The sequence below is a fragment of the Schistocerca americana genome, chromosome 4, assembly GCF_021461395.2.
Source record: "Schistocerca americana isolate TAMUIC-IGC-003095 chromosome 4, iqSchAmer2.1, whole genome shotgun sequence".
NCBI classification, from domain to species: Eukaryota; Metazoa; Arthropoda; class Insecta; order Orthoptera; family Acrididae; genus Schistocerca; species Schistocerca americana.
Window position 1 is genome coordinate 253,092,484 of NC_060122.1, and position 25,641 is coordinate 253,118,124.

At 40.8% G+C, this 25,641-nt stretch overlaps 1 protein-coding gene across 1 annotated transcript in view; it reads left to right on the forward strand.

The window, feature by feature from the left end:
* The first annotated feature begins 1,912 nt into the window (after positions 1-1,912).
* Positions 1,913-25,641, forward strand: part of LOC124613387 — a 67,613-nt gene continuing 43,884 nt past the window's right edge. Inside the window, exons 1-2 of the mRNA XM_047142090.1 lie at positions 1,913-2,060; positions 23,793-23,952. Coding sequence (XP_046998046.1) covers positions 1,913-2,060; positions 23,793-23,952 — 308 coding nt within the window. The remainder of the gene's footprint in view (positions 2,061-23,792; positions 23,953-25,641) is intronic.

Here is a 25,641-nt window from a genome sequence, read left to right on the forward strand (position 1 = left end):
AGAGGTTTTTCTTTATTTTATTTCTATTAATTAACGGCAAATTGCTCTTTACTATCTGTACATACAGAAATTTCTGATTTTAAGGTAGCGTATTTACACATTTGATAACAAACAATATTTTTACACGTACTTTGCTACCACATGCTACTGGTTCTGTGCTTTTCGATATTATACGTTACAGCTGTTTTTCATTCACAGATGATCATCCCTGACTACAGAGACCACAATTTAGGGTGCTATTTGCATCAAAAATTTACGGCAGGAAACGTAGTCGTTAGCGTTATTTTATTCCACGTGGAAGATCGTGTGTATGTGTGTGTGTGTGTGTGTGTGTGTGTGTGCATGCAAGTAAGAGACTTGGACACACACACACACACACACACACACACACACACTTCCTCAGAGAATAAAGAAATGCTAATCACAACTTTTCCATTCGTACATTTTCGATATAAATAAATTTCTGCATTGTGTCAGACAATAAGTTGTGAAAGGAAAAAAAACTGTAACGGTAAACACAGATAAACACACAAACCATGGCATGTGACAACATATATGTGTGTGTGTGTGTGTGTGTGTGTGTGTGTGTGTGTGTGTGTGTGTGTGTGTGTCTCGCTGAATTTGCTGCATTATCAGTGGGTTTCTTATTTTATTTCTGTAAAGCTATAGGAAAATGGCTCTTTACGATCTGCATAAACTTGTAAGTAAATTTAGAAATTTAGGTTTTCAGGAAATTCTTTTTCAAAATCATCGGATTGTAAAGACCAATTTTTCCATAGTTTAACAGAAAGAAAATAATAAATCCAGTGATAATGCAACAAATTCAGCGAAACACGTCTGATTTAAAAGAAGAAAGATTGTGATTGTTGAAGGCTGGAGCTATCCAAAAGCAAATTCGTATTATTCGTTGTACAGTTTATCATCTAATACCACATTCTCGATATTTCGAACTTTTTATAGAAAAGATTTATCGTTAAAATTCTTAGAAACTGGAAGACAGATATTCTCCGTTTTAAGTATTAAGAATGCTGTGTTATATTATTATGAAGAATACTTACGTTTTATAGCTGATTGGTGGATTGCATTTGTTCCAGCCATTCTTACAGAGACAAACCATAGAGGGCGAGGTGGGACAGGTTATTGGGAAAAAGAAAAAAAAACGAACAAAAGCTTCCAGTTTTTCTACAAATATCAATTTACAATCTAACTGCAAACATTTAGATGAACAATTACCATGAAAACTAAACTTAGAACATAGTTAAGATCTTTAGAGTTTACAAGTTACTTATAACACTAGACAATTTCCAGTTACCTGCTGTTAGGCCTGCAAAAGTGTAGGGTTTGCGCCTGACGTGTAATATTACAACCAAGTAAAGGTAGCCATAGACGGGCTGACCGTACTTGGCTACCAACAGCAAAACCGTTACGGGTCGTTAGTGTTGTTGAGTGAAATACTGATAAGGGAACGTTCACAGTTCGGTTTTATAATGTATGTTGCGAGAGTTTGTTACTGCCGTAGCTCGTATGCTAGTTGTACGAGACATGTACGTCTCAAATTTTTGGCCGTTAGCCGCAATTTCTTGGTCGTTATTCTAAAGCGTTGTACTTAGTGCAGATGTAAACCGATTATTACCATTGACGTTATTGTTGTATTAAAATGTTACATACATTTTATTACTGTGTTATGAAAATCATAGGCATATGTGGAACGTGAAGTTGACGCAAGTTTAATGCGTGAGGAGGGGGGGGGGGGGGCGTAACAAACTGCGAATCCCTCTGCGAACTAGCCTTGGAGCTTTGTGCTCAGACTTTGAATAGTAATCGCATGACACGTGTGTGAAAGTAAGTCGCTGTCACTGCACATGACATTAATCACGATCGGTGTTTCAGGAGGTGAACTGCGCAGCGCACCATGGAAGCCGACCCATACAGGCCTACTCGCAGCCAGATAGAATTCGTACGCCAGCAGCTGGGCACCAGCGAGGAGGCCCTCAAGAGTGACGTCACAGCACTGAGGGAGTGGCTACGCGACCAGCCCCACCTGCCGGCTGATGGCATGGGTCAGTCAGTCTCCACGAGCACAGCTTACAGCGAGCCATGATAGCGGCAGCTTGGTCCCTTTGCAGCAGTGAATAAGAAGACAGCATGTGTGTTTCATCCACTGAACTTACCATAAAGTCATCGAGTTGATTATGAACGAAATATTATCTGCGATAGTGTGCTGTTAGTTGGTTTTGTAGAAATGATGTCTTCTTAACTTTGCATCTGACTATTCGCAATAATTTATGATGGTCGTAACCTTGTAATTTCTACACTGTAAGTATAACTCTTGCGTAAACAAGAGAATTATTAGCTAATTATCACTCACCGTAATGCACATCCCCTGGTTTTAACGTTCCAGGAAACTGTTCTTACTATGTATTAGAGAATCTTCCTGCAGAATAATGATGTGTGTTAGAATGTGACTCGAGCCCGAAACCCAGCCTTTCGGTTGCATTGCTCCAGTCACAACCCACGACCCTCCCTCACAGTATTTCTCTCCTAGATTCCGGGTTCGAGTCCCAGTACAGTAAACAGTTTTAATTCTCCAGGAAGTTAAAAAAACCACTCTCTTGCATGTGTAATGCAAGATCATTCTAGAGGTATTTTTCTTTCCGTCCATTTTAGCCACCTAGGAACGAGCTGAAAACTTCAGTAACATTGGAGTCGATATTTTCTTTCTTTCATACATCTATCATTTAACGACGTCGTTCCCTTTCTTCCTTCAGGCCACTTATCATCTGTTGTGTTACTGCTTCTACGTTGGAATTCTTGCTTCTAAAAGTATCGTTTTTTGCTGCTCATCCTGCTTTCTGTATTCTGTAATTCTAAATCTTTCTCAACTTCCCAGATTGTTTGTTGTTAATTTTTTTTCCTAGATATATTTGAGCATGTGTCGAACTATTGCCATTCATGCTGTACAAATGTCTAAAATGTATCAGTCTTCTTTCCCTGACGGTGTGTACAATTTTTTCTACGTTTTTATAATTGATTACTTATTTCCAGGCTTTTGTGTTTCTAATTTCTTACTTATGTAATTCATAGCAGAGAGCGAGGCATTCACCAGCCGCAGAGCCATTCTGATTACACTACCGCGATATAAAGCATAATTTTTTGCATTTATTAACGTTAAACGTTGTATTGTCGTTCTTTTCTTACTTCATATGTTTTTTCGATTTTATGAACATTTAATTTATGACAGATTTTTCTAACGCATTTATTGAGTTATTTCTCCAAGATACTTGAACTTTTCGACCTTTATTGATCTATGCTTGTCTGCCAAATATTTGTGTTTGTTTCTTTATTCATAAATTTGGTTCTCTCTGCACAGATTCAAACACCTCCTTTAGGATCCGTTCCAACAGGGTGATTCTATTTCTGCATTTGCCAAATTTTTGATAGTACAGCAAATCGTCTGCAAATGCCAGACCATTTACTTGAAAACACTGTTTCTCTCTTGCGAATGTATAAGTGATACTTGGTATTCCTTAAATTTTTTATTGCATATTCTTGCTTTTTTTTCTATCATACAGTTTAAGAGCACTGGAAGTAAGCCATCACCTTGTCTTACACCAGAATTTATTTTAAAGAACTTAGGAAAATCACTCATCATTTTTCAGAATTAGATTGCCCAACTCTTGGATTTTCCTACTAACATAGTCAAGGCCGTTATCTGAATCTACAAATCTTACAACTGTGTCGTTACAGTCTATTAACCAGTGAAATATTATAGGTCTGACACTGAATGTCAATTCTGAGCAGGATCTGCCTTTTCAAAAGCCCGCTTGACAATCGTTTGGTTGTCTATCGAGATATCTTTTTTTACTTCTGTTAGTAGAATTGTTAAGCAACTGGTAGGAGACGTATTCCTTTGTAGCTTTTGACCTTTCACGTGAAAAGGAGGCGCTAGGGCGACTTTCCATTTTCATGGACTCTACATCAACATCAATAATCCGCGAGCAACCATACGGTGTGGCGGTGGGTTCTTTTGCTACCACTAACTGATCTCCACATCCTTGTTCCATTCGCTACTAGCGCGTGCGACGAATGATTCAGTTCTGAGTAGGTTACTTTCTAGTTATAGAAAGTGTGAGATCTATTTACCGTCACATATTTTGGGACTATATTATACCATTATGAAGTTCAATACAACGAACAAACGCAAATCGTTACATCACGTTTGCCATGCAGTGTAACACGCATTAAAATTAATATGTCACTATGCAACGTCAAAGGTAAAAAGCAAGCAGCAAACAGACACTGTTAAACATATAAAACTCTTCCTCGACATGTCACGTTGGCGGACAGCACCCTCACAACGATCGCTTATTAAGAGCCGCCCAACTATGCTGCTGCTTACAGTAAAGATACGTGTATAGGAGAAAGCAATAGTCAGCTTGATTCTTTCCGGAACGTACTATTTCGGAATTTCAATCATCCTTTCCGTCATGCATAACTGCCTCTGGATATCCTCCGTAACACTCTCGCACTGACTTAAAGAGCCCATGATGAAACGCGCTGCTCACCGTTTTATCTAGTCTATCTCTTCTGGTAAGGGTCCTAGACAGGTGCGCAATAGTCAAGATTCGAACAAATGTTTTGTAAGCCACTTCTTTTTTTGGAAGAATTAAATATTCTTCCAAAGATTCTCCGGCGGGCTTCTGTTTTCCCTGCAATTTCTTTTGTGTCATCATTCCACTTCAGGTCGCTTCGGATGGTTACTGCTCTATATTTTACTGTACTTACTCTTTCCAACGACACTTCACCAACTGTGTAATAGTTAAGTAGTGAGTTTCTTCGCCTATTTGTGTGCAATGCCCTACATTTATTTACGTTCAAGATCAACAGTCAGTTCTTTCACCAATTTACGTTCATGCCATATTTTCTTCTTGATGCGATTGTCTGAGAATTTTTATTTATGGCTTGGTTCTGAGCAATTTAACAGTTCATCAAACTATTTTACAAGTATTTCACAAATTTCAGTATAATTTATGCCAACTGTACAGCATTTATTCTTGAATCAAAAAGTTTGTTGAAGCTAATTTCGTAATTTCTGTTGAAGGTCTGACAAAAATCTCCATTTCAGGAAGTTGTGATTTAATTGATGATACTTTAATCTTCCATATTTTCATGGGTGTTTCTATTTTTTGTTCTTTAAATTGCTTACAATATTCAATTTTTCCGGAGCCGCGCGGGATTAGCCGGCAGTCAAAGGCGCTGCAGTCATGGACTGTGCGGCTGGTCCCGGCGGAGGTTCGAGTCCTCCCTCGGGCATGGGTGTATGTGTTTGTCCTTCGGATAATTTAGGTTAAGTAGTTTGTAAGCTTAGGGACTGATGACCTTAGTAGTTAAGTCCCATAAGATTTCACACGCATTTTTAGCAATTTTTCCGGAACTTTTCATTTCTCCAATTTAATGACATTCCTGTTAGAACTTTTAAACGCTTCTCATTCCACCAAATTCAATTTTTTATTTGTGAGCGAACCAGCAGGTTTTGTTACTGCGGTGTTGGTTTGACTATACAACTCTGCTAGTTGGCAGGCTTAGTTATTGTTATCCCATCTTGGGATTTTTAAGTGTTTATTGTATAACAACCAATTAATTTGTGTTACCTTGTATTAATTTCTATTGCGTTCCCTAGTGTTTTAAAACGGAAAGGAAGTATTTTGTTATTTTGGCGGGAATGTCACACTGAAGCACACTAAAGAAATAATCCAAAGCATCTTCGATAATCTCTGCTTTTCCTAAGTTCTTCTCATCTTAAATCGCACTCAGCAATTGCTTTCTCCGCCGCACCACTTTCTCCGAACGGGCTTTCTCGTTTCTATGCGCTTTGAAAAATGTATGAAATTGCCTGTGGTTCGGCAGTGAAATGTAGGCACTGGAAACCGTTAAAAAGCGACGACGAACCGATTGAGCTGAATATTTTAGAGAATCCGTCTACCGACACGGCTGACTGCAGAACCACCACCCGAGTCTGTCTTCTGCCGAGTGTGTTCACTACGCCGAAAACAAAACAATTCGTTCACTGGTACTCTGGGCGCACGGTGGCTTCACTATTTGTCTATATGGTTAAGCCTGTGCGATAGGTCACTGCTTCAGACGTAAGTCACGCCTATGAAATGTCCCATCTACGCAACCGATTATTTCTGCTGCTGATTTTTACGCCTAACTTCCCATCTACCATTAAGCATACTGCCGGAATTTCTTACCGTGTATTATTTAATCCTACTAGATACGTCGTAATCTCAGTACTACTTCGACATTTCACCAGATGATCTATTCTCCCTTTCCACCCTTTTGTATATATTTCGTGTCAGTTTGTTAAAAAACATTTGTTTTTCCTCAAGTGATGGTGCCGTAATACTCGCACTTACCAGCACACTCTTCCTTTGGTGTGGGGATTATTATATTTTCACTGATGTCTGACGGCTTTTCACCCTATTCCGCATACCGAAGTCGAAAAGCTGGTTCATATTTGGGTCTCCCTAGTATCTTAATAATTCTAATAGAATTTTGTCGACCTCAGTGCCTTGTTTCAACATAGATCTTCATTGCTTTGTCAGATTTCTCTCACAGTATTGTCAAATTTGTTTTACAGTGTTGTATCACCCATCTCGTCTTCATCCACATCCATACTCACGATATTGTTGTCAAGTTTATTTCCTTTAAATAACCCTTCTATATATTCTTTACGTTTTACACCTTTCAGTTCGTTCCTGGTTTGCCATCGGAGCTCTCGAATTCATACAGATGCTCCTCTCTTTTCCGCAGCTGCCTACTATTGTCCTACAAAAATTATCTACCTTTTATTCTACAGCTTTATCCGACTTATTTGACAGTGTATGACTTTTAATAGAAGACCAAGAACTGAGTGCTCAAATTAAAAACGGTTTAAGACAGGGTTGTAGTCTTTCGCCGGGACTGTTCAATATACATATCGAATAAGCAGTGAAGGAAATAAAAGAAATGCTCAAGAGTAGGATTAAAATTCAAGGTGAAAGGATATCAGTGATAAGATTCGCTTATCACTTGCTATCCTCAGTGAAAATGAAAAAGAATGACATGACCTATTGAACTGAATGAGCAATCTATTGAGTACAGAATATGGACCGTGAGCAAAGAAAGCCGAATTTGTGCAGTACCAGATACGTCAATAGCGAGAACAACAGAATTAGGATCACGAGATGGATGAAGTTAAGGAATCCTTCTCCCTAGGATGCACGACAACCTACGTTCGGTGGAGCAAGGAGGACATTAAAAGCAGACTAGCAGTGCAAAAAGAGCATTTCTGGCCAACAGAAGCCTACTAGTATCAAACATAGGCCTTCAGTGGAGGGAGATTTTTCTTAGAACGCACGTTTGGAGCACAGTATTGTATTACAGAAAAACATGGACTGCGGAAAAACTGAATCAGAAGAGAATCGATGCATCTGAATGTGGTGCTACAGAAGAATGTTGAAAATTAGGTAGACCGATAAGATAAGGAATGAGGAGGCGAGGAGAGAAACATATGGGAAACACTGACAAGACGAAGGGACGGGATGACAGGACATGTGTTAAGACATCGGGGAATAACGTTCATGCTACCGGAGGGGGCTGCAGAGGTAGAAATTATAGAGGAAAATAGAGATCAGAACACGTCCAGCAAATAACTAAGGACGTGGTTTGCACACATAGGAGAAGAATTCGTGGCGGGCCGCATCACATCAGTCAGAAGACTTATCACGCACACACACACACACACACACACACACACACACACGCACACGCACACAGAACTCTGACTGTTTAGATGCGTCCTGCCACGATTTTCTCTTCTATGTCAAAATGTTCTTCTGAGAGTACCACTAACACCCAACGTCCTCTATTATTTGGGTTCTACATACTCCAAACACTGTCTTCCCCTGCAAAAATTAACCCTCCACAGCCTATAATAGTACAGTGAGAGTTATTACCTGATGCCTCAACATATGAACATAGCACTATGTATGTGGAACATTCACGGTCGAAAATAGTCGGTGTTGAATAAGGAGGACCGCTGCGACTATTTAAAATACGTATTCAAAGACACGACCGGTTTCGCAAAATGTGCTTGCATCATCAGGCGTTTATAATCAATACATGAAAGCTATCTATTTAAAAGGTGCTAGAAGCACATTACCCAACATTAGATCAGATTAGATTAGATTAATAGATGTTCAATAGATCATGAATACGACACTTCGTAATGATGTGGAACGTGTCAGGTTAATAAAAGATGTCGGTACAAGATATTACTTTACACAAAATATTGCATGACTAATGTTTAAGTTGTTTTTTTTCCTTAATTTATATCTAAAAATTCAGCCAATGAGTAGAAGGAGTTGTCATCTAGAAATTCTTTTAATTTATTTTTAAATGTTAGTTGCTGTCTGTCAGGTTTTTTATGCTGTTTGGTAGGTGACCATAGACTTTTGTGGCAGCATAATTTACCCCTTTCCGTGCCAAAGTTAGATTTGTGAAGATCATCCTTTCTCCTGGTGTTATAGCTATGCACACTGCTATTACTTTTGAACTGGGTTGGATTATTAACAACAAATTTCATAAGTGAACATGTATACTGTGAGGTTACCGTGAGGATCCCTAGATCATTAAACAGATGTCTTCAGGATGACCGTGGGTGGGCTCCAGCAGTTATTCTGATTACACGTTTTTGAGCAATAAATACTTTTCTACTCAACGATGAATTACCCCAGAATATGATGCCATACGAAAGCAGTGAATGAAAGTAGGCATAGTAAGCTAATTTACTGAGATTCCCATCAAGCTATTCAAAATTTCTGACTCGCAGATGTGGGAACGTCCAAATATAAAAATATTAGGGCAAAGGCCATTCCGAACCCTTCAATGTAGGCAGTCTGGAGAGTATTAAACTCACTATTTCCTATTCCTTTTTGTCTATCAACGCTCGCACATTCGCGAGCTAGAAATTTTAGATACCCTGATGAAAGTGTTAAAACAGATGGGTTTTACGGACTGACTATAAACACTTGATGAGGCAAATACAGTTTGAGAAACCAGTTGTGTCTTTAATAAAAATTTTAAACTGTCGCAGCGATCCTTCTTATTCAGCATGGTCTCAAACTATATTCTGTCACTATGTCCCTCTTCTTCTCATTGCTTTCCATATATTTATTCACTAGATCTGTGGGGAGTCTTATTTCTTGTGTTAGTAGCCCAGATAATTTTAACCATCCTTCTGTACCATCAGATCTCAAATGATCTGGTTCCTATTTTTGCCCGTTTTCCCATAGTCAACTATTTACTTCCGTACAAAACAGCGCTTCAAACATACATACTTAAACATTCGTTTATTAAATTATGCCCTATATTTGGTACCACTAGACTTCTTTGTCCTTCCTTATCTCCTTCCATCTATACAAATTCAACACCCAATGTTTTATCCAAGAAATTTTATCTGCTCCTTGCCCCTCTGCATAATTTTACCTCAAACTTTTACTACTTTATTACTTTCATAGTCTCCACAACCTGTGACTGTTGAACTTTATTCAGCTTTTGCCTCCTTTATTTTATAACGATTTACAATGTCTTCATAGCTATTCTTCACGTCACATAATAAAGACGTACGTAAGAGACGACAATTTTTCGTCGAAAAGTTTTGCAAATTCCAAGCCTAGCTTCTAAATCTATGTCTTGAATTATGGAAGTAGTCGTTAATCTACTACCGTGCAGAGAAGTGCCAGTTTTTCTGAAATCTCACGATACATTGAAACAGTGGGAAATCATGAGACGTATATCGCGTTCAAACACCAAAGCTAATCTGAATTCATGCAGAAACTCGTTATCTTCAAACTATTCTCGGTGACGTATGTTGAAAAAAAAAAAAAAAAAAGAAAGCGGCGCAACCACTCACGTGAGCAGCTCCTTTCCCCTGTACGAAATCGTGACCGGAATTTCACACACCGGCAGAAAATGTTGCCTTGAAGCATGTGGTGTACACGTTGTCTGACGGCTTCTACTTCAAAAGCTGAAGCGGTAACCTTTCGCCACAGACCAGACTCGTTTTGGAGACCTCAGGGTCAAAGCAGCTGGTGAGGGCATTGAATAACCGCGACAGACCGCAATGCAGCAGCGTCGGGAAAGTACCAGTCTATTCCACTCTGCTACCGCACAGGTGGACACACACACACACACACACACACACACACACACACACGCGTTGCCATAAACACAAATACGCTTGCTTCCTTCATTTCAGTTTGAGATGCCGCGTGCAAATACTGATTCAGATGTAGTATCGCCTATAGTCGAAATTCGACTAAGTGTGTTTATAAAGTAACGGAAGTCCATTATGTTATATAATTAACTGGAATTTATTCGTCTGCAGATTCTTCCTTCTTAGCCGAACACAGTCTCACAAAACAACAGTAGATTAAGCATCATCAGCGTCCACATTACTCATGTTCTCTCTAGCTCTTCGTCTTTCAGTCCGACCCGTTAGTGTTCTTCTTCGAGGCATAACCTAAAACACAATAAGGAAAGTCGTAACCATTGAAAATGAAGAAACTGAAAGTTAGGATCTTACTTCAATTTTCATAAGTAGAAAGTTCCGTTTACTCTCAGACAATGTCAAAAACGTTATGTACTGTCTATGTTGCCCCGATAGCTTTGTTACTGTGTTTTGTTTCCCGTTGCTGCCAACAGCAACAATCCAGCAGTTGTGGTATGGTAGCTGCCCGCTGTGCGTGTTCACTGTAAATAAACAATGTAAACGCGTACGTCTCTAGAATGCGATTTCACGAAATCTTCTTTCTTTCGTCTGTCATTTTTATATAAATGAAATATTTTTTATGTTATTGAAATAATTCCTTGATTTATGTTCAATTCTTCGGTCGTTTGAATGTGTCCTTAATAGTACACGTTGAAAAATAAATTTTATGTTAACGCAGACAAATTAAATTTTCCCTTATGTTTGTACTTTTAGCCTACAAGAATCGTACTGACCTGCGTGCTTCAGTTATGGATAAAGTTCCCGGTTGATGGGCCGCTCCACTCCCACACTGTGGTGCACCTGTTAGCCGTACCGCAGCAGAATTGTGTCTGCTGGAAATCCATAACATCTACCCTCTTCTTACAGTGCACCGCTCTTTTATTTAACAACGGAATTCGCCGGACAGCAATGCGAACTGAGAAGTTATTTTATTTTGTTTTCGTTACCAGTTTCGGCAATTCAGTATGTCATTTTCAGGCCCCATCTGCACCTCTCTGAAATTATCGATGCTAGCATACAGGGGCCACCTCTTTCTGAATGTCGTAAATTTGTACCCCAGGTCCTTCTTTTCGAAAACTTGACTGCATCCAAGCACACCTGCAGTCCAAGAATGTGGTGAAAGATATTTGACCATGCTCTTGGACTGCAGATGTAATCAGTTGCAGTCAAGTTTTCGAAAGAAAGGACTTAGGGTACAAATTTACAACATTCAGGAACAGGTGGCCCCTGTATGCTAGTATCTACAATTTTCGAGGGTGCAGATGGGGCCTGAAAATTTTGAAATGTCCCTGATGGATTTGTTACTCAGATGACAGTCAGTGTCTAGTCCACCTCAGAACTCATTGAGATCACCTGACCATTTGCTGTTACTGCTTCTCTACTGACAGCAAAATATTCCCCACCACTTTTTGTAGTGGCGAGTCCACTTATCGAGATATCCAATTATCCAATTTTCGATACTGCTTTTAGGGTTGCCAAGTACTGTTGTTTTTATTTTTATTTTATACACACACAGGTGATCAGTGGCCACACCCCATACTAATAATGTCTGCTAATACACGTCCAGATACTTTTGGTATGGCTCTGTTAAAAGACGAAAGGCCTGCTCCCATACAGAAACCACTGGTATCATCGTTTAGGGTGAGCTATGACGTCAATTTCGGTCCACACCCCAGCGCCCAACATCACTGTGCCTCTTCCGGTTTTACGGAGGAAAAATGGGCTGACATGCAGACACATCATTGAACGTGTCTCAGACAGAGTTCAATCCTGCATTGAGACAGTCACGGCGAACGTCGCAGACGCGAAAGGAGGAAAAGCCGTGTACCTGGCGTAATTACGCCAACTTCAGTGGTTCCTGCTCATGACAGGTGTTTTCATTTACCTATTCTGACCCATACAGCGCCATCTACTGATCAATTTTCACACTACTTTTTTCTTCCGCCATACGTTTTCTCCCTTCTCTGAAAATATTCCGTTGCAATTTGATGTCACTCTGACCAGTGGTGTTATTCCTACAGCGTTTTGAAAGTTTAACTGAAATTGCAATCACCCTTTATATAAATATTGTAAAACACATCCAAGCGATGAATGAATTTTGTGTGTGGTCATCTTCTCACTGCCGAGATGTGAATTCGCAGTCGGTGCATAGTTACGTAAGTATTGTTATCACAATAAATATTATGAAGTGATTCTCCATACATTTTGAATTTCCTTGCCTGAAACTGGCCACTTATCATGAATTCAGGAGAAAAGTAGTTATTTTTCATTGACATATTTTTTTCGCGAGATCAAAAGTAAGCAATACGGCCCGTGGTGTAGGTGTAGCGTCTTCGACTATTAATCGAAACATAACTGGCCCGGGTTAGACCCCACCACCGTTGATGTTTTCAATATAAATCACCAGGAATGGCGGCCGAAGATCTCTGGAGTAAGAAGTCACCCTCAGTCTGCCAAGGCCCTTGTCAAAGAGAGCGGAGGAGCGGTCAGGGGGTCAGGGCACTCTCTTGCCTTCTGGTTGAAAACTGCTCCTGAACGCGGAAGAATCACCAATTATCAACGGCATCAGGATGCAGAAGGCAACGGAAACCACTGCATTAAAGACAATCAATGTGTAACCATAGGACATGTGGCCTGTTGTTGAAAAAGTGTCATGATTTCTCTATTGGCAGAAATATTCGGAATAGACCCCCATTTGGATCTCCGGGACCAGAGAGGCAAGGCGAAGGTGACCATGAGAAAAAGTGTGAGCAACCAACGAAAGGATAACGTTCTAAGAGATGGGGTATGAAATGTTAGAAGTTTGAACGTGTTTGGGAAGCTAGAAAAACTTAAGGGAGAAATGTTAAGGTTCACTCTATATACAGGGTGTTACAAAAAGGTACGGCCAAACTTTCAGGAAACATTCCTCACACACAAATAAAGAAGAGATGTTATGTGGACATGTGTCCGGAAACGCTTAATTTGTCCAGATAACATATTTTCTTTCTTTGTGTGTGAGGAATGTTTCCTGAGGGTTTGGCCGTACCTTTTTGTAACACCCTGTATAATGCTAGTCAGTCAACTGAAATGGAAAGAAGACAAGGATTTCTGGTCAGATGAATACGAGGTAATGTCATCAGCAACATAGAATCGTACAACGGGAGTAGGATTCGATATGAATAGGACGGTGGGGCAGAGAGTGTATTACTGTCAACGGTTCAGTGATCAAGTTGTCATCAGAATCGAAAGCAAACAAAATGAAGATGAAGATATAGATAAAGTGTATGAGGATACTGAACGAGTAGTTAAGTACGTAAAGGGAGATGAAAAACTAAGAGTCATGGGGAAATAGAATTCTGTTGGGGGAAGTTGGTAGAAAAAAGGGTCGCATGACAATATGGGCTTGGTACTATGAATGATAAATGAGGAAGACTAATTGGGTTCTGCAATAATTTTCAGCTTTAATAGCGAATACTTTGTTCAAGAATCGCCAGAGAAGGAGCTACACTAGGAAAAGCTCGGGAGATACGGAGAGACTTCAGTTAGTTTCATCACGGTTAGGCAGATAATCCGAAATAAAATACTGGATTACAAGGGGTGCCCAGGAGCAGGTACAGATTCGGATCACAATTTGGTAGTGACGAACAGTATTCTGAAGTTTATAAGAGACTAATCAGGAAGAATCAGTGCACAAATAAGTTGGATACGGAAGTGGTAATGAATGAAGAGATATGATTTAGATTCTCTGCGGCTACAGATACCGCGATAAGGAATAGATCAGTAGAAATTTCAGTTGCGCAGGAATGGACATCTCTAAAAAGGGCGATTACAGATGTTGGAAACAAAAACATAGGCACAAAGAAGGTAGCTGAGAAGAAATAACGGGGAGCAGAAGAAATATTTCAGTTCATCGATGAAAGAAGAAAGTACAAAAAAGTTCGGGGAAATTCAGGAAAACAGAAATATAAGCCGCTTAGGAATGAAATCAACAAAAAGTGTATGAAAGCTAAGATGAAATGGCTGCGTGAAAAATGTGAACATGACAATCGGAAGGACTGACTGAACATATAAAAAAGTCAAAATAACCTTCGGTGAAATTAAAAGCAACGATGGTTACATTAAGAGTGCAATGGGAATCACACTGTTAAGTGCAGCGGAGAGAGAGGGTAGTTAGGAAGAGTATATTAAAAGTCTTTGTAATGGGACGACTTGTCTGATGTGACAGAAGAAGAAACATGAGTCTACTTGGAAATGGTAGGGGATTCATTATTAGAATCAGGATTTAAGAGAGCCTTGGAGAACTTAAGATGAAATAAGGCAAAGACAAAAATCTAATGTTTACAGTGGTGCATCCAATGTATGAGTCTGACTATATATCATCTGACTGTCGGAAAAATATGATCCACACAATTCGGAAAACAGCAAGAGCTGACAACTACGAGAATTATTGCTTAACAGCTCATGCATCCATGCTGGGTACAGTAGTAATATGCAGAAGAATGGAAAAGAAAATTTAGGATACGTTAGATGACGATCAGTTTCACCTTAGGAAAAGCAAAGGCTCGAAACAGACAGTTCTGAAGTTGCGGCTGATAATGGAAGCGAGACTAAACGTAAATCAAAACACGTTCTTAGCATTCGTCGACGTGGAAAAAGCGTTCGACAATTTCAAGTAGTTCAAGATATTGCAAAATCTGAGGAACACGGAGAGACGGTTAATGTACGACATGTACAAGAGCAAAGAGAGAAGAATAGGAGTGGAAGACCAAAACGGAGTGCTCGGACTGGTTCAAATGGTTGAAATGGCTCGGAGCACTATGGGACTTAACATCTGTGGTCATCAGTCCCCTAGAACTTAGAACTACTTAAACCTAACTAACCTAAGGACATCACACACATCCATGCCCGGGGCAGGATTCGAACCTGCGACCGTAGCGGTCACGCGGTTCCAGACTGAAGCGCATAGAACCGCACGGCCACACGGGCCGGCGGAGTGCTCGGACTAAAAAGGGTGTTACACACGGATATAGTCTTTCGCCCCTACCGTTCAGTCTGTACACTGAAGAAGCGATGATGGAAATAAAAGATAATTGGCATTGTGGAGTTTCCAGGTGGGAAGATATCAATAATAAGATTGGCGAATGACATTGCTATCCGCAGTGAAAGTGAGGAAGAATTACAGAATGGGTTCAATGGGATGAACATACTCATGAGTACAGAATATGGACTGAGAGTATATAAAAAAAAAGACAAAAGCAATGAGAAGCAGCAGAAATGAGAACATCGATAAACTTAACATCAGGACCGATGGTCACGGTGTGGAGGAAGCTAAGGAATTCTGCTACCTAGGCAGTAAAATAACGCATCATGGGGAAGAGGACATCAAAAGCAGACTAGCAATGGCAGAAACGGAATTCTTGGCGTAGAAATGTCTTCTAGTATCGGTCATAGGCCTTAATTTCAGGAAGAAATTTCTGAGAATGTACGTTTGGAGTACAGCATTGTACGGTAGTGAATCATGGACTACGGGAAAATCGGAAAAGATGAAAAACGAAGCCTTTGAGACAGACGAATGTTGACAATTAGGTGGACTGATAAGACAAGGAATGAGGATGTTCTGTGCAGATTCGGAGAGGAAAGGAATATATGGAAAACACTGACACGCATAATGTACAGGATGATGGAAATCGGCTAAGATATCAAGGAATAACTTTCATGGCTATAAAGGGAGCTGTAAAGGGTAAAAAACTCTCGAGAAAGAAAGAGATTAGAACACCTCTAGCAAATAATTTAGGACGAAGGCTGCAAGTGCTACTTTGAGATGAAGAGGCTGGCACAGGAGAAGAATTCTTGGCGGACCGCATCAAACCAATCTAAATAGCAAGCACGCATTTGCTTCTCAGTCCTTTCTCATATTTATTAACTGTGTGACGAAGATAGAGCTTCTGTCTGACTTTCTGCAGACATAAATGTGTAGAAATTTAAATTATGTGTGTCGTGTCTAACGCTGCTTTACTTGAAATCGCTGCTTTACTTGAAATAAGTAATGATTATGTATCTTCTGTCGATCCAATTGTATTAAGAAATTTAATTCACAGCACTAGGGATATATCATGTTACATCGAGTTCGTGGTTACGTAATGTGATCCTGAAGGAGCTCATTTCGGTGCTTGAAAATTTCAGTATTGATGGTTCACCTACGTAAACTCAGCGGACTGGTCCATAATCCCGATGCCCTTCGCTGTACCTGACCGGTTTGTATTGTGAGTTCTTCCTGCTTATACCGGATTTAGGAATGCTGTACGAAAATATGTGCAGGGCTGTTGTCCACATACCTCTTCACGTATAGGACATAGAGTATTACTGCTATTACTGTTGTTTAGACGAGTAATTTACTGTATTCTTGTTTCTACATCTACGTTTCTCGTACGAATCTCTCCAATAGTACTGTTGTGCTAGTGAACTGCCTATAGGTAATTGTTTTTCTGCAGTATTTATTATTCCTAAGGATACTTGGAAAGAATTCGTTCAATCAGTTTGTCTTATTTTATCCAACACTGACATATATTCTTCGTTTTATTGTTTAATCTGAGGTTGCTCCCACTAGTCAACACTTCAGGCTTTTTGATTTTCCTCATTACTTTTCATCAGCCGGCTCATTGAAGACATTTTGTACAGTTAGATGTATTTCGTTACCGGTTTCCGAATAGTTGTTGAGCGACTTCTCGCGTCTAGATGACTCATGTTCTTTGTTCCTTTCGAAGTTAGTGTTCTTTGCTCAATATGGACACGTAGTACACAAATTTCTTGCGTTTCTTAATAATGTTAACTTCAGCCCATAGGTTTTCTCTATGATATCGGAAGACCTTATATTCTTTCCGTCTCTTCATCCCTTCTAAACGTAGTTTTTCATATTCGCTTCAAGGGTTTCACACACTAATATTATCAGTATCATGATGGTCTAATAACTGACATTAATGTGTGGAAATTTAAGTTCTTTTGCTAGATTTCACGTGTATAGAAACACAAAAGCCTTACGCGTCATACTGTGTTCAACAATAATAGAAGCTTTACAGCAACTGATTTACAGTTCTAAGGTTTATGCAAGTAACGTTACCCGATTTCATCTTAACTGAAAAGCTTTCATTTGTTTTTGTAGGAAACGGCGGCACTGCGTTCACGTGACAGTGCGACAAAGTTGTTACCTGCAGTTCCCCATGAGTATGTGTCCTATGCTAATGCAAAAGCTTCCGTGTCTTCTGCTTAGGCCACCATAGATGTACTGAATACCGTGCGTGATCTTATACGGCTCCTCTCCTTCTTATGATATTCGCTACCGATCTATCTGTCTACTTTGTACGTATTTCGCAATTTCAAAACCTAATCGATTTTATTCATTTTCTCCTACGAATCTATTTTTAAATTCATTTTATACAGAGTGTTTATTTTTTACGCATTATCATCCATGATATTTAAAAGTCATGAGACTTTCGTGTATGAGATCCTCGAGACTGCCGCGAAAGTGGGTCATACACTTTATTACATAACCTCAAGCGGAAAATATTCATGATGAGATACAAGAAAATTTACTCTACGAAGAAGATATACTAACCCAAATTATACCAACCTCTGTTGCCTAATTTGAAGTGAAGGGATTGAAGACCGATGAACTGATTTGTGACGGCAGTGGGGTGGCAGTCTTTTCATAGCAACTTTTTTCTGTGGGGTGGGAATAGCGAGATTGCCAAACTTTCCCGTGTAAGGGCACGAGTTACAATGTGACATACGTTGGTACTCACTCATTTTCGGCGCTTCCAAATTACTCGTGTATTCGTCCTTTGTCTACTGAGAAAGTTCGTATTTGGTAGATCTGGCCTTGTATCTGTAATATAATATATATTTCTCAAGGGTGCTCACCTACCTCTAACCGTAACGATAATAAGCTGATATCACCTAAAAACCAGTTAGCACAGAAAATCTATGCAGAAGGGCATTAAGTGCTAATTTTTTCCCATACGAAATTCTTCTACAAATTCTTTCAAATGCTTCACATTAAATTCCTACATATTCGTAGTAATCATTATTCTAGAGATGTATCACAGGAGATATTAATCCATTCCGTTTTATCATATTATAAATCTGTACAAATTAATCTCACTGTGGTTGCAAACAGATCTAACTGTTCTGCACTACGATTTCATATAGCTTTGGGTCTTGTTCTTAAATTGCATATTATGTTAATGTTTTAATTTCTGTTGAGGTTTTATCTCAGTAATTACATGGCAGCGGGCTATGGTCACATAACTCGATGATAATGATTAACCTTACCCATTACCGATGTTGAAGAACTGTGACTGTTTATTTAAAATAAATTCAGGAATTAGTCTAAAATTTTACTATAAAAACAAGCTTAGTACTACTGGCCATTAAAATTGCTACACCACGAAGATGACGTGCTACAGACCCGAAATTTAACCGACAGGAATAAGATGCTGTGATATGCAAATGATTAGCTTTTCAGAGCATTCGCACAAGGTGGGCGCCGGTGGCGACACCTACAACGTGCTGACATTAGGACAGTTTCCAACCGATTTTTCATACACAACCAGCAGTTGACCGGCGTTGCCTGGTGAAACGTTGTTGTGATACCTCGTGTAAAGGAGGAGACATGCTTACCATCTCGTTTCCGACTTTGATAAAGGTCGGATTGTAGCCTATCGCGATTGCAGTTTATCGTATCGCGACATTGCTGCTCGCGTTGGTCGTGATCCAATGACTGTTAGAAGGATATGGAATCGGTGGGTACAGGAGGGTAATACGTAAAGCCGTGCTGGATTCCAACGGCCTCGTATCACTAGCAATCGAGATGGCAGACATCTTTTTTTTTATCTGCATGGCTGTAACGGATCGTGCAGCCACGTCTCGATCCCTGAGTCAACAGATCGGGACCTTTGCAAGACAACAACCATCTGCACGAACAGTTCGACGACGTTTAAAGCTCGGAGACGATGGCTGCGGTTACCCTTGACGCTGCATCACAGACAGGAGCGCCTGCGATGGTGTCCTCAACGACGAACCTGGGCGCACGAATGGCAAAACGTCATTTTTCCGGATGGGTCCACGTTCTGTTTACAGCATCATGATGGACGCATCCATGTTTGGCGACATCGCGGTGAACGCACATTGGAAGCGTGTATTCGTCATCGTCATACTGGCGTATCAAACGGCGTGATGGTATGGGGTGCTATTGTTTACTGTCTCGGCCACGTCTTGTTGGCATTGACGGCGCTTTGAACAGTGGACGTTACATTTAAGATGTGTTACGACCCGTGGCTCTACCCCTCAATCGATCACTGCGAAACCCTACATTTCAGCAGGATAACGCACGACCGCATGTTGCAGGTCCTGTACAGGCCTTTCTGGATACAGAAAAAAAATGTTCGACATCTCCACTGGTCAGCTCATTCTCCAGATCTCTCACTAATTGAAAACGGTTGGTCAACGGTGACCGAGCAACGTGCTCGTCACAATACGCCAGTCACTACTCTTGATCAACTGTGGTATCGTGTTGAAGCTGCATGGGCAGCTGTACCTGTACACGCCTGTTTGACCCAATGCCCAGGCGTATCAATGCCGTTATTACGGCCAGAGGTGGTTGTTCTGGCTACTGATTTCTCAGGCTCTATGCACCTAAATTGCGTGAAAATTTAATCACATGTCAGTTCTAGTATAATATATTTGTCCAATGAATACCCGTTTACCATCTGCATTTCTTCTAGGTGTCAACACACAGCATCTGACTACCTACTCTATGAACAGCAGGCTTAAGAAACAAATATTTCCATCAGAATTTTGAAGACTTAATAGTTTAAAACAACTAATTAGTCAACCAACTCCCCCCCCCCCTCTTTCTGGCCCACACACCCAAATCTCCCCGCCTCTCTCCCTCTCTTTACATACTAACTACTAGACTTTCGTCTCCCTTTTCCGTACAGTCTCAACGTAAATAACTTTAAATATCCTACCATAGAATGCATCCTGTATTGTACGTCTAAATGTCCCATCCTGTATTGAATGTCTAAATGTCCCAGCACTCTACTGTAAAAATAAATAAGTATCTTTATACGTATTACCTTTAGCTGCTATAAAAAGAATGTGCTTTTACTGATATTCCAGATATAATGTACGATCAGACATAAGTCAGCAGATTTTCTACTTCCATTCTTGTTGTCTTTTAGATGTAAGTACAAACAGCTGCAGTTCTCTGCAAATAGTATAACTTCATTTTATTTTATTTTATTTTTGAGCATTCGTGTTGTCAAAAACCCCCAATCAGCTTTGATTGAAGTATTTGTCCACACAGTAACTGTGTTATACACTGAAGGCCAAAGAAACTGGTACAGGAATGCCTATTCAAATACAGAGATATGTAAACAGGCAGAATACGGTGCAGTCGTTTACTGCTACTATAATGGCAGATTATCAAGATTTAAGTGAGCTTGATCGTGTTACAAACACCGCACGAGCAATGGGACACAGCACCTCCGGGTTAGCGACTAAGTGGAATTTTCCCGTACGACAATTTCACGAGTGTACGGTGAATATCGGGAATCCGGTAAAGCAACAAATCTCCGACATCACTGGGGCCGGAAAAAGATCCTGGAAGAATGGGACCAAGACGACTGAAGAGAATGGTTCAACGTGACACAACAGCTACTCTTCCGCAGATTGCAGCTGAATTCAATGCTGGGCCATTAACAAGTGTCAGCGTGCGAACCATTCAACGAAACACCATCGATATGGGCTTTCGGAGCCGAAGGCCCAGTCATATACCGTTAATGACTGCATGATACGAGGATTTACGCCTCGCCTGGTCCCGTCAATCCCGACATTGGACTGTTGATGACTGGAAATATGTTGCCTGATCGGACGTGTCTCGTTTTAAATTATATCGAGCGGATGGACGTGTACGGGTACGGAGACTGCCTCAATACCCATGGACCCTGCACGTCACCAGGGTACTGTTCAAGCTGGCAGAGGCTCGGTAATGGTGTGGGGCGTGTGCAGTTGGAGTGATGTGGGACCGGTGATACAGACGATGAGACCATGACAGGTGACACGAACATAAGCATCCCGTCTGATCACCTGCATCCAGTCATGCCCATTGCGTATTCCGACGGACATGGGAAATTCCAGTAGCACAATGTGACACCCCAACACGTTCGGAATTGCTACAGAATGGCTCCAGGCACACACTTCAACTGGCCATCAAAGTCCTCAGACATGAACATAATGGAGGATATTTTGGATGTCTTGCAACGTACTGTCCTCCACCCCTTCGTATTCTTACGGGTTTGTGGACAGTCCTGCAGGATTCATAGTCACTTCCCTCCAGCAGTAATTCAGACATAGTCGCGTCCATGCCACGTCGTGTTGCGGCATTACTGGGTGCTCGCGGCCGTCATACACGATGAAATGCAGGTGTTTCAGTTTCTTTGGTTCTTCAGTGTATGTTAATGTAAGAATAGGAATAAGACACCAGATCAGCTGAAGTTTGTTCTTTTAGTTTTTTATTCATTTATTCTATTTTTGGGCATTGATGTTAATGACAGTTTGATTAAAATATTTCCCCTTAAATTGATCTTATTAGATGAAAACAGAAACATATGTCTCTGCGTAAATTACGTTATATTTTCTTATGAAGTCCTTTGTAACGAGCACAGGTTGTACTACACATACTGGTCGCTGGCAAAGTTTCGTAACTACGATATATAGGTGAGTAATGTGATACCAACTGTCCATGACAGTGGAAGCTGACTGGGGGGATTTGACAACAAAACAGCCCATAGAGTCGCAGTAAATACAGATCTCATTTTCGGATCTTAATCGCCATATAAACAGTATACATGGCGATACATTGAAGCATTTTCCATCTCCTCGTTCCAGAGCCAGTCCCAAGAGTTGTGCTTTAAAACAGTCTTGTAACCTGCTGTGCACCATCTGAAGAAAAGCCTGAAAAAGTTCGAAAATCGGTTAATTAAATAAATATCTACTTAAAACAGTGACTGGTTGCAGTTTTCTATATTTATATTATGTTGGATGATTCCTCATCACGAAGGTCTTGAATGGATTGGGTTAAACTTGATCTACATCTACATCTACATCTACATCCACACTCCGCAAGCCACCTGACGGTGCGTGGCGGAGGGTACCTTGAGTATCGGTTCTCCCTTCTATTCCAGTCTCGTATCGTTCGTGGAAAGAAAGATTGTCGGTATGCCTCCGTGTGGGGCCCTAATCTCTCTGATCTTAACCTCATGGTCTCTTCGCGAGATATACGTAGAAGGGAGCAATATACTGCTTGACTCCTCGGTGAAGGTATGTTCCCGAAACTTCAATAAAAGCCCGTACCGAGCTACTGAGTATCTGTCTTGCAGAGTCTTCCACTGGAGTTTATCATCTCCGTAACGCTTTCGCGATTACTAAATGATCCTGTAACGAAGCGCGCTGCTCTCCGTTGGATCTTCTATATCTCTTCTATCAACCCTATAGGGTACGGATCCCACACCGTTGAGCAGTATTGAAGCAGTGGGCGAAAAAGTGTACTGTAACCTACTTCCTTTGTTTTCGGACTACATTTCCTTAGGATTCTTCCAATGAATCTGTCTGGCATCTGCTTTACCGGCGATTAATTTTATATGGTCATTCCATTTTAAATCACTCCTAATGCCTACTCCCAGATAATTTATGGAACTAACTGCTTCCAGTTGCTGACCTGCTACATTGTAGCTAAATGATAAAGGACATTTCTTTCTATGTATTCGCAGCACATTACATTTGTCTACATTGAGATTCATTTGCCATTCCCTGCACCATGCGTCAATTCGTTGCAGATCCTCCTGCATTTCATTACAATTTTCCATTGTTACAACCTCTCGATATACTACAGCATCATCCGCAAATAGCCTCAGTGAAAATGGCTCTCAGCACTATCGGACTTAACTTCTGAGGTCAGCAGTCCCCTAGAACTTAGAAGTACTTAAACCTAGCTAACCTAAGGACATCACACACATCCATGCCCTAGGCAAGATTCGAACTTGCGACCGTAATGGTCACGCGGTTCCATACTGAAGCCCCTAGAACCGCTCGGCCACTTCGGCCGGCTAGCATCAGTGAAAGTCCGATGTTATCCACAAGATCATTTATATATATTGTTGACAGCAACGGTCCTACGACACTCCCCTGCGGCACACCTAAAGTCACTCTTACTTCGGAAGACTTCCCTCGATTGAGAATGACATGCTGCGTTCTGTTATCTAGAAACTCTTCAATCCAATCACACAATTGGTGTGATAATCTATGTGCTCTTACTTTGTTCGTGAGGTTGGTGGCCTGAGAGTAAAGACGAATGATGGTAAAACTCAAAATACTCTCTAGTCGTATTGCTTCTGGTCAGAGTTCTATCTCTACTGACATCATGCTTTCCACCTTCACGCAGATGACGACCGACTGGAGCGCCTGCACATAATCTACAAGTGCAAGATAGAACGTACAAAGAAGGCGCTGGACGCCTACTTTTCTTTGAAGAACGTCTTTCCTGAGCTGCTTCTGAACAGAGATCCCCTTGATAGCAACATCCGACAGAGCACCGAAACTGTGTGAGTATTATTCCCTGTCTACATTCTGTCATTTCAGTAGTTGTCACGAAAGGTAAAAGGACAGTATCTCTATTACGCAGCTTTAGAACATTAACTTTATAAATGTCAGGGCTCTGCTGATAGATATAAGCGAATATTTTAAGGATGTCTCAAGAGAGATACCGTTCTGCTTTCTACCGGTATCTGCAACGGGTGGTTTTATTGGTGTATAACATGATTGTAAGTGATTAGTGTCTTTGTTAAGTCGCGGGTGCTGAATTCGAAAAATAAATCCGTTCTTGCCTGTTGGTGTGTTATGACACCCTCTGTTCTATCTATTGAAATCCTTGACAGCACTGTATACTAGTTAGTGTTCTGTACCTAAATATGTGCGCAGGAGACAGAGGGCGTGGAAAGTGGCTGGGAGGTGAGCGGGCGCGAATTCTTAACAATTAATAAATATGTTTATTAGTCTGACTCAATTACTCCGACGATATACACAGGGTTACATACGCTCAGATTATCAAAATGCCTAACTTAATACCCCATGAAATAGAAGACTCCGTAAAATAACCTGCGCCTTTTAAATTTTTTAATCTTAATGTAGAAGGAGCATGAACAAATCATCACCAGTAATAAACAACAGTAAAACATGACAAGAAAAATAGGCAATAATTAATTCTTGGCCCAGAATGAAATACAGGGCGAGTCAAAACTCCATGGACACCTTCATAACTTGGAAGATTAAATTGGAAATTGAAATGTGATATGGGAACATAGGTTTGATGTGAAATCCGCCATTTTGGATTCAAGTCTTTTTTTTTTAAATGGGAAGGGGAGTGTATGACACATCAAATTACACTCGCTTGAGCTCTAGGATTTAGTGGTGTAACTTGTTTTTGTCTATCTTGTATAGTTTAGGGGTTATTAATGTCCAAATTTGGGAAATTACCTTCATACCGACTGCAACAACACATGTTCTACGTGTTGTCCATTCCGTGCAACGCACAACTGTAGTCGCCGCAACCACTCTGACTGCACACGGAGGAGAGTGTCTCCTGCAATTTGGTCACTGGCGTGTTGTGTGCGTTCCTCCAGATGTCTCAAACCACGGTTGCTCTCAGCCTACACTATCTGCGTAAGATGTCCCCATGGGCGGCCAGTCCACGGGACAACGGCGACGGTGACGAAACACAGTCCACAATGCGGCGATCCGATGGCAGGGTGTGGGCATGGCGAATGCCCGGTGAACGTAATCTGCCAGCACGTATAGAGCGAACAGTAAATTTCGGAGGCGGTGGCTTTATGGTGTGGTCGTGTTTTTCATGGAAGGGGCTAGGACCCCATGATGTACTGCGTGGAGGTATTACAACACATTGATGTTTTAAGCATCTTCTTGCTTCCCACTGCTGGAGAGCAATTCGGAGATGGTGATTGCATCTTTCAACACGATCGAGCACCTGTTCATAATGCACGTCCGGTGGCTAAGTGGTTTCACGACAATAACATCCCTGTAATGTACTGACCTGGACATTGTCCTGACCAGAATGCTATAGAACATTTCTGGGATGCTTTGGAACGCCGACTTCGTGCCACGCCTCACCGACCGACATCGATACCTCTCCTCAATGCAGCACTGCGTAAAGAATGGTCTGCCATTCCCCAAGAAACCTTCCAGCACCTGGTCGAACGTATGCCTGCGAGGAAGGA